This window comes from Typopeltis vanoorti, chromosome 24 (genome assembly GCF_054136105.1).
Source record: "Typopeltis vanoorti isolate ZY-2024b chromosome 24, IOZ_Tvanoo_1.0, whole genome shotgun sequence".
Classification (NCBI taxonomy): Eukaryota; Metazoa; Arthropoda; class Arachnida; order Uropygi; family Thelyphonidae; genus Typopeltis; species Typopeltis vanoorti.
Window position 1 is genome coordinate 61,178,801 of NC_143572.1, and position 14,038 is coordinate 61,192,838.

The 14,038-nt window shown below is 33.3% G+C and overlaps 1 protein-coding gene across 5 annotated transcripts in view; it reads left to right on the top strand.

Moving 5' to 3' along the window:
- The first annotated feature begins 1,550 nt into the window (after positions 1-1,550).
- msn (serine/threonine-protein kinase msn) overlaps positions 1,551-14,038 on the top strand; it is a 566,215-nt gene continuing 553,727 nt past the window's right edge. For all 5 annotated transcript variants that reach the window (XM_090413541.1, XM_090413543.1, XM_090413544.1 and 2 more), the window contains exon 1: positions 1,551-1,969. In XM_090413541.1, coding sequence (XP_090269667.1) covers positions 1,907-1,969 — 63 coding nt within the window. In that variant the 5' untranslated portion in view covers positions 1,551-1,906. The remainder of the gene's footprint in view (positions 1,970-14,038) is intronic.

Consider the following 14,038-nt stretch of genomic DNA (forward strand, 5'->3'; position numbering starts at 1 on the left):
ACTAGTCAAAATTTCTTGAATCACATTTTATATCAACTATCAAAATCCGGCACGTCAGACATCATTGCTTTTACTCTCGCCTACCCAGTACGGTAATCCTTATAGTCATTATAAGGACTGGCTGAAAGGGGCGAAGCAAGAATGCTTTTCATCTTCCCCGTTATCTGTAGAGGAAGTGTAGGGATAAGGTGTTATTGAGCTATTAAAGCTCTGTTCATGGCAGGAGGGTAACAGCAATAGCCAAGCCTCAGTTAGAACTTCATTGGCTACAGTATTGCCATCCATTACCCTCCAAGGGTATTAATCAACAAAACACAAGTACGGTAATCCTTATCCTTATAAGGACTGGCTTAAAGTGGCGAAACAAAAAAAAAATCTTTGCATCTTCCCCATTATCTGTAGAGGACAGTGTAGGGATAAGGTGTTATTGAGCTATTAAAGCTCTGATCACGGCAGGAGGGTAACAGTAATAGCCAAGTACGGTAGTAATTCTATGTCAAAAAGTTAACTTCATCATAACTGAGTTCTCAGTAGGTGCATAAACAAATTACAAAAAATATAGAATCAAAAGGCTTCAATTTGGCATTATTAAGATAATAAAATAGAGGATATAATGGATCTAGTTATATTTTATAGTCATACCAGTTCCTGGGTAGAACTCTTGTCTTTCAAGTAGTGCATATCAAGGCAACTCTGATATCGAAGGTTATATTCTTCTAATCTATCCGGTATATTTCGTAACGTTCTTAATTTTTTTTATATTCGGCTATAAAATATGGCTGGATCCATAATATCTTCCATTTTAATATCTTAATTATGCTTAATGGAAGCCATTCGGCTATATATTTAATAATAAAACATATACTTCAGAACACACACAATTTACAGACAAAAAATACTAGTTGTGGTGGTGTTGGAGGTGGGCGGTAGATGGCGTTGATTCGTAGTAGAGATTAGGCGTAGAGACAATTGTAGGTGTCCTCCCGCGATGAGTCTTCGGACTCCTTGGAGGTATCAGGAATAATAATAATAAAATACTTCTGTTCACTTCTTCGACAATATTTACAGAAAAGGTAAATAATATCCAGTGCTGTTTTATGATGAAATACAAAACAATGTTTACTTTGAATAAAACTTTTTTCGAAAGTGACGAAAAGCTTACGAGAATACAGTGCTTTTAAGTAACGCTAAATTTTGATGTCCAAAGAAGTAATTCAGACTTATTTCTTCTATGCATCTTTCCATCCAGTATTTATAAATACGGTACTTATATTTGAAAATTTCTACACATGACGTGCTATTTGTGAAATTATTTTATTTAATAAAGTAAAACACAGTTCGATTTTCAAACTTCTGTTTTATAAAATTTTCTTTCTTTAATGCTAATTTTTTTATTCTAACAAAGTTGAAAGTCTGTTTCTGCTCAAAGTAAATAGAAACTTGAAAGTTAATTTTAAGTCAATAGATGTCGCTACGAAAGAGATATGTTTGCAAATTATAAACGAGAGTACAGTTAGAGGATAAGCTCCACCACTCACAGCTGGGGAGGATAGATGGACGTTCAAGGTTTTGTTCCTTCAGGTGTCGAGGGATTGTAAAACGATCTTTCAGTGGAGAGTAGCGTGGTGTACTGTTGGAGCATGTTTGTGATGCATGCTTGTTTGATATGGTGTCTTAAAAATTGTATATATCTTCGCCATGGACGGATGCTTGTATCTTCCATTAAAGATATTTGTGAACCCAGTTTATCACAACATTTTGTATTCTGAGAATTCGGAGTGAATTTGTGAATTCCAAGGAATTTTCCGCTGGATTACGATTTCAGCAGTAGCACTGTAAGGCCGTCAGCGTCTGGCGTCACGTTCAGAACTGGCGTTTTACTTGTGTTTTTAATCGTCTGGTCATCATGGCGCTCACTCAGCCTAGTGTAAATTGTAGTTTGGATGATATTGATTTGAATAGTTTAAAGGTAACTGTTTTATTGCATATTTATTATCTTTTCACTTTATATTATGATAGTATCGCAATCTCTGATCTTGAATTTGTAACGAACGAACGCTTACATTTTAAAATATCGACTGCTGTCGCCCATTGACACTTATATACACATGTTGAGAGCATTGTGGATTCGGGAAATGCGTCATTTTTCTTGTCTGCGATGATTCTGAGAAGACAAATGTCGACATTCTTTGTTACACGTGTTTTTTTTTTTTTTTTTGTCCATTTTAATTCGGAGATGAGGATACTAGTGACATATCTGTAAAATACAGAACATAATGGTAGCTGTAAGTTTTTAGTTTATGCCACAGTAGTGGATCTCATAGTGGATCTTGACTCTTTTTTTTTTGGTGTGTGGGGGGGGGGTTAAAGGTGAAGGCTAATATATGTTCAAAGCTTATCAGCTCTGTTTCTTAGTAGCAGTATTATAACAAGCAATCGGCAAATGTAGACTCGTGATGATGTTGCTAAAGTCAGACTTTAATAAATTTACTGATGATACAGTTTCGTTACCTTTCTCCATGGTGTGAAACAGTGTTTTGGAGTACATGAGCGTGATGGTCATTGTCTGCTTCCCCACGCCCAAGTGATGTCAGTCTCGTGTCACTCCCTCCCCAACTGGAAAATGTTTGTCATATGAAACAAATTCTCATATCATTGCTGAATGTTAAAGCGTATCTAATATTTGTCGCAACATCTTAAAATTAAGTTATCCAGCTCAGTGTATTATATATAGTTGGCCATTTTGATTTTACAAATATCTTTTGTGTAGTGTATCGCATTCAATGTTCTGTTGTTGAATATTATGCATTGTGTATCCTATTCATAATGTTCTACTGCAGTAGAACATTATGAATGGGATACACAATGCATAATATTTTACTGTATTTCTTGAAACTAACACTTCATGTTGTGGTTTCTGAAAACCCATTAAACACTTTCTTCTGTCATCAAAGGGTTTGTCTTTTGAAAACAAATCGAGAAAAATATGGGGTTTTTCAATTGGCAGCAAGTTAGTTTGTCTTATGCAAAGGTAGCATTTCCCATCCCTCTACTACAGAAACTTTTTTTTTTTTTTTTTAAATTCTGCAAAGCAGACAAGCTGGCTAGAGAACATACATTAGGCAAAAATACTGCATAGTCGCATAGATGGCAGATTCATGTTGTTGTATGGTGTAAAGGGCCTCCCATGTTGGGTCCTGGGACATTGCAGAGGTATTGTGTAATATTATTGTATAGAGAGTGAGAAGACTCGTCACAGAAGATGCAGGATATCTCTTGAACCCCTCCTTGAACTCATTGACTAACAAAGCACTTGTAACAGACTCATTCACGACTTTACAAGTGAAAAATCTAGTCCTTGCCTCCTTGTTAACCAAACTCTTGCTCAATTTCCAGAAATGGTTCTTGTTTTGGCCCTTCTAATCAAGTGCTGAAATATTTTCTTTGCATTAATCCTATAAAATTCTATCCTTTTTTTAATATATATATATATATATATATATATATATATATAGATATAGATTCAAAAAACCAACAATAATCATCTTCAGTAAGCTTATTTTCTAATTTTTTTTTAAATTTGTTCTTATTTTTTAATTTTTAAAAAGCTAAATGATGCTGAACTACATAAACCTCTTATTCTTCTGTTTATTTCACGAAGGTGATTCTGTTTACACAAGTAATAGCAAATACTTTGCAGAGAATTAAATGATTGTAATAGCTAATTTGTTCTTTCATATTAATATAGAGATGGAAACTTGGAAAATAGTATGGTTGAATCAAGTGGAGTTGAAACTTTGTTACACTTTTCAGTGGATTCAGACTTGTAAAAAATAAATAAAAAAAAGAGCAGCTTTATTTATTTATTTTACTTCATTTCAGAGCCTTTTTGATATTAAACTGCTATATGCATATCCTGGATTCTGGTTACTCTTGCTTTGTTTCAGCATGAAGAACATAGCAATTGTTCACCTGCAAAGAACTGCAGCCTTAAATTTGTAAATCTGCATATATAAGTCAAAGACAATAATTATCAGGTCATGGCATTAATAAGCATTTGCAGTATTTAGTTACAAATATCATTTGCTACATAAGTCTCATCTTCTCTTTAACATGTTGGGTTCAGTGCCTGTCACACAGTCAAGTAACTTAGCTTCATGCAAATCTAAAGAAAACTATTATAGTATGGTTAATCATAGCTGTTGTGTGTCACTGTGTGTATGCTCTTGCCAGTTTCTTTCAGGATGAAAAATGCCTATTTTTGGGAGGAAAAAACCTTGACCTTATGAGACACCTATTTGCAGTTCAAAAACTTATATTCTTAACTTCCTAGTTGGGTTCAAATCCACATCTTTCCAATCAAAGGGCATCAGTATCAGCTGAGCTACTCAGAATTTTGTGTGAAACAAATTATTTTAAATCAGAAACAGGCAAAATAGGCTTAAATATAATATTTTAAATCATTTACTAGCATACGTAAATCGAACATATAAATTTTAACATTTCTTTTTATTAGTAATTCCGTAATGTGATTCAAATACTACTGGATAAGTTGAATTGTAGAGGTTACTAGTTGTCTCCATTGTTTGTGTCTGATGAACTTAAGTTAAAGTTAACAAAAGATGGTTTTAATATGTTATATAGTAGAGTTTACCAACATATTAGTTTCTAGGTGAGCAGCCATTTTAATCAATAATTGGAAAAATAGAATATGAAAGTCCAATTTTATAAATGATTGAATTAAGACAGTTAAATTTAAAACAAATAGAAGCTACTTAAATATCATATGGGTATATGTCCCTGAAGAAAGTAGAAAAGAGGACTCTGAACAATTTTATGAGAAACTACAAAATCAGTTAAATAAATGTAATAAAAATGACTATATTAATAGCAAGGGATCTTAATAACTTGAACTGATAATAATCCAGTCCCAAATGTCTTAGGACAATATGGAGAAATTTGCATGAATAACAATGGTCAAGAACTATTAAAAATTAGTGGCATTTTCACTAATTTTAAATTAACTGATACTTTTTTTTTTTCAAAAAAAAAAAAAATATAATTGGATTGGCAGAGGAACAAGATCTATAATTCATTATATCATTACTAATCAGAAACTAGTTCCACATGTAAAACATGTACATGATTTCAGAGGAAATAAAATTTTTCAGATCATTATTTAATAGTTTCTAAAATAAAAATACTAACAAAGGAAGTAAAAGAGAAAGGAAACAAAGGAGAAAGGAAGTTAATAAAAGCAAAACAAAACTAGAACTAGAGCAAGTATATAAAGTATATCTATTACAAGAAGAAATCATTAGAATGTTACATCAATCATGATTAACAGATTACCTAAAAGAAGCCAAAAATCAATGAAGATATGGAAGAAAAATATAAAACTTTAATAAAGATCATTTATAAAGCAGCCTCTGAAGTACTTGAAGAAAAATAAAATATTAAACAGAAACATTAAACATTTGGAACAGATATAGAAAATGCAATAACAGAAAAACAAGTACATTCAAATAATTCCTTCAAAACTTACAAAGGAAACAAAAGAAATATACAAAAACAAAAAAAGCCTAAAATCATTGTACAGAAAGCTCATTAAGATTCTTGGGACAGATTTATTAATAAAATAGAACACATGCATGAAAGACAAAACATAGCTTACAAAATATTAAGGAAATTAAACAATGAAGAGAGCGATACAGCAGAAATCAACATACTAGAAGAGAAACAATGGTAAAACATAAAAATTTATATATGACCCAAAGTTTAATAACTGAAAACAATAATAAAATATTGATATAGAAGCAATAAAGGTGTCAAAAAAAAAATTACTTAATTAAAATAAAATAGAAAATCCAACTGGATTAGATGACATAAATACAGAGCTTTGGAAATAGGGTGGAGAATATTTATATCACAGATTCTTAAATTTAATAAATAACTTGGAGAAAATGTGAAGTTCCATCAGATTGGTGAAAAGCTAACGTTATATCTTATATTTAAGAAAGGAGATGATTGTAGAAATTACAGAGGAATCAGTATTAAATACAGGTTACAACATTCTGAATAAAAGACTTAGAAATATTGTAAGCCATCTACTCTCAATGGAACAAAATGGTTTCAAACATGGAAGATCGTGTATAGACAATATTTATGTGTTAAAACAAATTTGAAAAAAACAGAAAATTAAAAAAAAAGAACTTAATTTAGAGACTCATCAGTTCTTTATAGATTATGAGAAAGCTTTTGATGAAATACAGATAAATTTATGCAATATAATGAAAAAATAAGAATATCCTTTACATTTTGGTATAAGCTATATAAAATTTTTATATAAAGATACAAAATACAGTTAGGTAATAAATTAATCAAAAAAAAAAAAAAGGCGTTAGCTGATTTTTTTTTTGAATAAATTAATCAACATGTTAGACACAGATGTAGCTTATCTAAAACTATTAATCTAGTTAATATATATATATATATATAGATGAGATTAAAATACGAAAACAACAATAAAAAAAAAAAGGTTAACCAGAATAATTGTTTGATACAATGCTGTGCTGTTGTCGAATCCATTGAACAGCTTCTAGATATGACCGTCAATCTGTAGAACTGCTTTGGCAATTTGTTGAACTTTGGAGTAGAGCTTTTTTCTAGGGTTATTGTAAATTTTCTGTGGAGCAGCAGCAATTGCTGGTGATAAATAGATATTGGCAGATGTTAATTCAACTCCTGGATAGTTCTCGCATGTTTCAAAGCTTCTACTACAGTCTGCCTGAATTTTCATGCCTTTTAAAATGTTCTGTCCTTAGTCTCGTGAAGACTGTGGTTATTTCTCTATTTTCATTAATTCTGCTGATTTCATTCCTCTTCTTGATAGTTCGTTTTACCAATCTTATTTTGGCAACAGAGTTAGCATCAGTTGGTGAGTGTAATTTTTGAGGTATCTTGCTTTTTTGGCTAGTCTGTCTGCTATTTCATTGCTTTCGGTATTTACATGGGCTGTTATCCATTGCAGTGTACAGTTCTTATTTTTCAAATTTAAAATTTTTAGTTGTTTGTGAATTTTATAATTCTTGCATAAAGTTGAAACAAAAAAGACAAAAACTGGTGAGATCTTTCTGAGCAATAAATACAAAATGTTATATTCAGGCAATGACAATCAAGGAAAAGAAGCAGTAGCCATACTATTCAACACAAAATACGAGGCTAATCTTCTTGAATGGCAGTCAGTTTCAAGTAGAGTAATGTGGGCAAATATGAGAATGGGGAACTGGACAATGAGACTTATTTGTGCCTTTGGTCCCACAGAAGGTTCTACTAAGGTAGAAGTGGAGGGATTTTTTGAGGCTTTAGAAAAAGCAACTGACACAATGAAAAAGGAAAAGTTGATCCTTGTTAGGGATCTATATAGCAGAGTAGGAAATGATTGTGAGACATACAAAAATATTTTGGGAAAATTTGGAGAAAAGAGCAAAGCTAATAATAATGGCAAATATTTGTTGGATTTCTGCTCAGGACATGGACTGGTTATTACTAACACCATGTTCCAACATAAAAATGTGCACAAATTCACATGGAGAGAAGAGGCAAGGAATAAGAAAAGTCTCATTGACTATGTTATTGTTAATAGTAATGTTTTCTTCCTGGTGCAGGACACCAGAGTGTACAGAGGATTAGAAATTGGAAGTGATCACTATTTAGTCTTGAGCAGGATAAAATTGAATTTCATATTGAAAAGAATAACATGTAAGAAAGTTTTAAAGCTAATAAAAGTTGAGCAGCTCTCAGATGTGAACTGTAGACTAAAATACACAAAGATTATTGAAGAAAAAATGAAAGAGTTTGAGAACAGGAATCAAACCTTGGAGATTTAGTGGCAAACTCTGAAGAAAACCCTGTGGTGAAGTTGTCTGCAAGGATAGAAAAATTAGAACTGCATGGTCGACACAGGAAGTTAAAGAGGCAGTGAAGGAAAAGAAGAAAGCATATCAAAAGTTCCAGGCAAATAAGCCAGCTTGTGCTCTTAGAGAATACAGAGACAAATGCAAGAATGCTAAACACTGTGTAAAGCTAGCTAAATAAAAGTCATGGGATGACTTTGGCAAGAATATAGAAAATAAATATCAAGAGGGTGGCAAAATATTCTGGAGGTTATTGAAGAAGCTTAGGAATGGAGGAAAGAGTGCTGTAAAAGGAGTTAGAGATGATAAAGGTGACATGAAAATGAGAGAAAAGGATATCCTTGAAGTATGGAGTAATTACTTTGAAAAACTGCTAAATGAAACAAGCAGTGATGACAGCACAGTGGTAAAAAAACACTGATCTGGCATGGTCAGGAATACGTATGCGTACTTGAAGTAGAAAAAGCCATCAAAGGCTTGAAATGTGGAAAGGCAGCAGGAGTAGATGATATTCGACCAGAAATGCTGAAGTATGGTGGTATAAGAGTCTTACAGTGGCTGCACTGCATAGTTCAGAAAGCCTGGACAGAGGGACGAATTCCCGATGATTGCAGTAGAGCTCTCATAGTACCCATATATAAAAAGGGAAATAAAACTGAATGTTAGAATTACAGAGGTATTTCTCTACTGAGTGTTCCTGGCAAGATCTATGTAAGTATACTTGAGAAACGGTTGAGAACAATTGTAGAAGAAAAGCTTGGTGAAGAATAAGCTGGATTCAGGCCAATTAGAGGCTGTCAGGATCAGATCTTCACTTTACGACAAATAGTCGAGAAAGCATGGGAATATAACAGAGATCTGTATTTAAGTTTTATCGATCTGGAAAAGGCATATGACAAGGTGCCAAGAGAGAAGCTATTCAATACGCTACAGTTATATGGTGTCAATGGGGCATTATATCAAGCAATACTTAGTCTTTATTTGAGTTGTAAGTCAGCAGTTAGAATTGAAGGAAGTACAGGAAGATGGTTTAATGTTAAATCTGGTGTGAGACAGGGATGTACATTATCCCCTCTGTTATTCATTATCTATATGGATCACATTATGAAGGAAAGTGGTATTAAACATGATATCAAAATTGGAGATGTTAATGTCAGCTCTTTGCTTTATGCAGATGATGTTATACTTCCTAATAAATCCGCTACAAGTCTGCAAGATTCTCTGACTAAATTGAATAGCTGTTGTAATTGATATGGTATGAAGGTCAGCAATAAAAAGTCAATGACAATGAAAACAGGCAGAATCATTGAAAATGTCAACTGTGTTGTGAATGCAGAACCTGTGGAACAAGTGAAACATTTCAGCTACTTAGGCACGATTTTTACTGAAGATGGTAAATTAAATATAGAAATAGACAACAGAATCAGCAAAGCTGGTATGGTAGGAAGTCAATTGAATAAATTCATATGGAATAAGAGAGAAATTAGTTGGAACACTAAATTAGCTGTATACAAGACAGTGTTCAACCAGTTTTAACTTATGGATTTGAGAGCTGGATCAGAAGTAAAACACTTGACCAAAGACTAGAGACCACAGATATGAGAGTCCTGAGAAAGATTATAGGTGTGAACAGATGGCATTAATGGCAATATCATATTAAAAACGAGGATATTAGGAAAGAACTTGACATTGTCAACATCCAGGAATGTGTTATCAGAGCTAATCTCAGGTGGTATGGTCACTTAAATAGAATGGGCGAAGAAAGATTAGCAAAACAAGTGTTCTCTGCCAGGTTGGCAGCAGAACGACCCAGAGGAAGACCAAGATATAGGTGGATTGATACGGTACAAAGTGTCTTAGACGATAGAAATATAAGATCTGATAATGTTGGAGTCTTGACAAGTAACAGACTAATTTGGAGGAAAATTATAGATAGGAAGTTAGTAATAATGTAATTTTTTTCATGTAGTACTATCATATCCTGTACACCCCTTGAGGGTACATGGCAGGAATTTGATGATGATGATGAGTTTTATAGGATTGATGCAGAGCTAAATATGAGCACTTAGCTAGATGAGGCATAAGAAGAGGGTCATCTCTGGAAATTGAGTAAGGCTGTCAATAGTAAGAATGTGAAGACTGTATTTTTTGCTTGGAGATTGTTGAATGGGTTAGCAGTCTGTTCTTTGTGCTTTGTCAGTGTGTTCAAGGAGAGGTATAGTGTGGGTGTTCTTCAGTGAGTCATTGGACTTCATGGAGATTACCATGGAACAGTAATGTAAAATGGAAATAACAATTGAAAGACCAAGAGGACAGTGACATAAGACCAGAACAAGCACTTGGCCTGAAACCATGATAAGATGATTCTGATTCATATGTTACAACAAAATTTTCAATTTTCTTATATTGTGATGTTCTTTTTTATAAGAAGTAACGCTGATTTCACTTTCTTTCTGGAAGAGTTACTTTTAGCCTTCTCAGATTGTTGCAGTTTGTTTTAATCTTAAGTTCAAATGTATAGGTATATATTGACAATTGTATATATTGGCAGAACTGTTCTTTAGGATGTGAATGAGATTCAATACATGTGGGTGATAGCTGACAGAGGACCAAGGTTCACCTGGCACATTGCAGGTGTTGCAAAAATTGCATAGAGCTTTGCTGCAGTGATAAGCACAGTGCCAAGTATAGATAAGGGGTGGTTGTACTACTTAACACAGTTAAACCACACATGGACTGCTGTACACCAATTTAATAGCCTAGTTTCCATTGTGATATGAAAACTGGAAAAGGTCCAGATACAAATGACTAAAGCAATTCCGGACTCTGAAATGTTAGTTATGGGAAGAGGTATTTAAATTACATAATAACTGATTTAGTTTAATTACAGAGGAACTGAAGTACTGAAATATTGGTTGTGCTGAGAGATAAAGGGAATATAAATTGAAAATTTTTATAGAAAAATGGTATGATAGGCATTTAAGTTAATGAGATAATTTTATCAGATTAATATAAAGAGATTATATGCAGTAGGTGAGAAGGTAGAAGTCGTGATAAAGTGGTGTGAAATTGAGGAGCAAGGAATAATTTTTGCATGGAGAGTTGCAAGTGAGCAAAATGTATTAAGAATTCTTGGAGTGTGAATGAGTTTAACATTAAGCATAATAAATGTTGCTTGCTGAGTGAGACCTACCATGATTGACTCCATGGAAGGTTCTTATAACAATTAAAATCTGGAGTATCCTCACAGAATCATTTTTATGATTAGAGTTCAGATGATAAATTACTTTTAAATTATAAAACTTAATCTCTTATTTTTAAGAGCTGTGGTTTGAATTCTACTGAAACAGATGAAAGTCATCTGTTTGTAGACTATCATTCTCCTTCTTAGGCCTGAAGTGGTTTAAATACTTGTTTAAAGCCAAGTTACTAGATTATTTAATCCTTAACTGATCCATGCTACTGAAGTGTGCTACAGTTCTGACAGTTTGTCAAATAGGCCTGTTATTATTAATTCCTATGCTTAATATGAATTTTTTGTGAAATATCTTTGTTACTCCTGTTGCACAGTTGGAAGAATGAAGGATCATTGCCCTTCAGTTGGTAAAAAAGACCAGAGTTTATTTCTCATGATGAGAACAATCTTTGTGAGTTTCTTCAGTTGACGTTGAGTTAGCTGACCTCATAAGAGGTAGCAGGGTTTTCTCTATCTCAGGAACTCTGATTTTTCATCCCATATACAGGCAAATTGATCATAGAACACACATAATATATAGACTAAAAATTCTGTTGGTGAGTGGCAGGTGGCATTGTGTGTAGATGGATTAAGAGAGTAGTTTTAATGAGTCAATGTCTTAATGAGTTGTGCAGGGAGTCCTTGAAGGTGTTGCAGTAATAACCTTATATCAAACAGTAACTAATTTTGAAAACAAAATGGTTTGCAACCATCCTAGATTACGTTCCTAAATTCCTCGTTATCCATTGGCAATGTGGTAAATAAATGCTGGGAGCATGAATTTCCTCCAAACAACTTCTTGCATTTAGTCTGTTGCATATAGTTATTACTGTTAAGTTTAGTTCAACCCTCTGCATTGCCAAACATATGCCTTGAATATATTGGACATGTCACTAAACAGGTATTTTCAGATTCAAATTGTGGCTGAAGGGAGATTCTTTCCATCTAATTACATCTAGTTTATTATTAACACTAGACCTTCATGGAGTCGAGACTCGCCCACCACCTTCCATAATTTAAATTTTTTCCAGGAATTCCTTACTCTGAATAATGTACACTTAAGAAATTTCCTTTAAGTTCAGTAAAGGTATTATGAAGAGGGGAGTGAGGAATGGATTTATTTTTATACTGAGAGTGGGTTAGTGAGTGGAATGCATTGCCAGAATTTAAAATAATTATAACACTGGAGTAAAGCTCATGTAAAATACTTGATTAGTGTAAAATTTTCACCTAAGTATCATAGACATAATTACCATAATTGTCAGTACAAGATCACAAAATGGCAATTGAACATTAACAGACAATTCTAAAAACCACCATCTAAGTAGCTAATGCAAGATAACTAAAAAGATCAGTAAACTTCTTAACTTATTTAAAAAGAAATATATATTTAGACAAAGTTAGCAAAGATTAGCTGGTCTAAAAAGTACCATTTCCTGCAAAGGGGAAAGACGTAGACCATTGTATCTGTTTAAGTTAGGAGAGTGAAGTAAAGTTTCACATTTCTTTATAAAGTCATTCTATAAGGAATTGACTTTTATGAAGAACTCTTGTCTTATTCCAATGAACTCTATTTAGTGTTGATAACATGCTTTGCAAGTCCAGATTATTGAGGCTTATGGTATTTAATATTATTATTGTTATGGGCAACTCCTTGGAGTTGCCTGTAATAATTAGACTCATGAGGGAGGTCCTAAACATCATGTCAAGAATTATTCAGCATTCGCACAGTATCTATCATACGTTGCTTTGAACTCATTCACAGTCATGGCACCCTCAACAGACTCTGGCAGCTTATTCCACTCATTCACCACTCTCCAAGTAAAAAACCTAGTTCTAACACCCTTGCTAACTACACTCTTGCTCAGTTTCCATGGATGACCCCTAGTTCTCCCACCACCACACTGTTCTGAATAATTTCCTCTGAATTAATCTTGTAAAAACCCCCTTGTAAAAAACATAAGACTTATGTTCTAACTCACAAGAGCAAGAAATCTGGTAGACACATGGATAATTGAGAGGTGGAAGCTTGTCCTTAGGAGAAGCGAGAAAGGTGGAGATTTTTCTGATGGGGCAAAAGGCAATAAAGATAGTCAATAGTTTTAAAACTTTCATTATATATTCACTAATGCCTTGCACATAAGGGATAGGAATGTGAATTGTTTCTTCTGTATTTGAAGAGGTAGAGATACCATAATTAAGTCTTTTGATGAAAGAATCCTTAAAACCACTAGATAAAAGGGTGGCATTAATATGTTGGAATTCTTTCTGTAACAGTTCGTCAGAAGAACATAAGGAATGGGCTGATGTACTGTTTTAATAGTTCCAGCCTTTTGACTGGGATGGTGATGAGATTCAACATGGATATAATAGCTTGTATGTGTCTTCTGAAAAACTGAGAAATGTAGGCTACTGGTTGACAAAGAATTAAAAGATCTAAAAAAGGCTAACTGCTTATCTACTTCTTCTAGGGTGAATTGGATCCTGGGATGAAGTGCCTTTAATTTGGAAAGAAACTGCTGTAACTCAGAGGAAGAGTCATTCCAAATTGCAAAAATATCACTCGCATATCTGAACCAGTGAGTAGATCTGGTAGAAATATTATCAAAAATAAATTGTTCAGTGTTCCTTGAAGAAGTTGGCAGTAGCACAAGAAATAGGGTTACCCATTGCTCCTTTCATTTGTTATTAAAAACAACATGCAAGTCCACAGTAATAACTTTAATTAATAAATAAGGTAGCTATTCATACTAAAACTAATAGCACATCTTCAGTGTTACAAACAGATAGGAATAGAATACAAGTAACGAACATTCGGTGGATCACCTATTAAAATACAATGTTGTCGTGAGCTAGGAAATGAAAGAAATTAATAAATAATTAATAT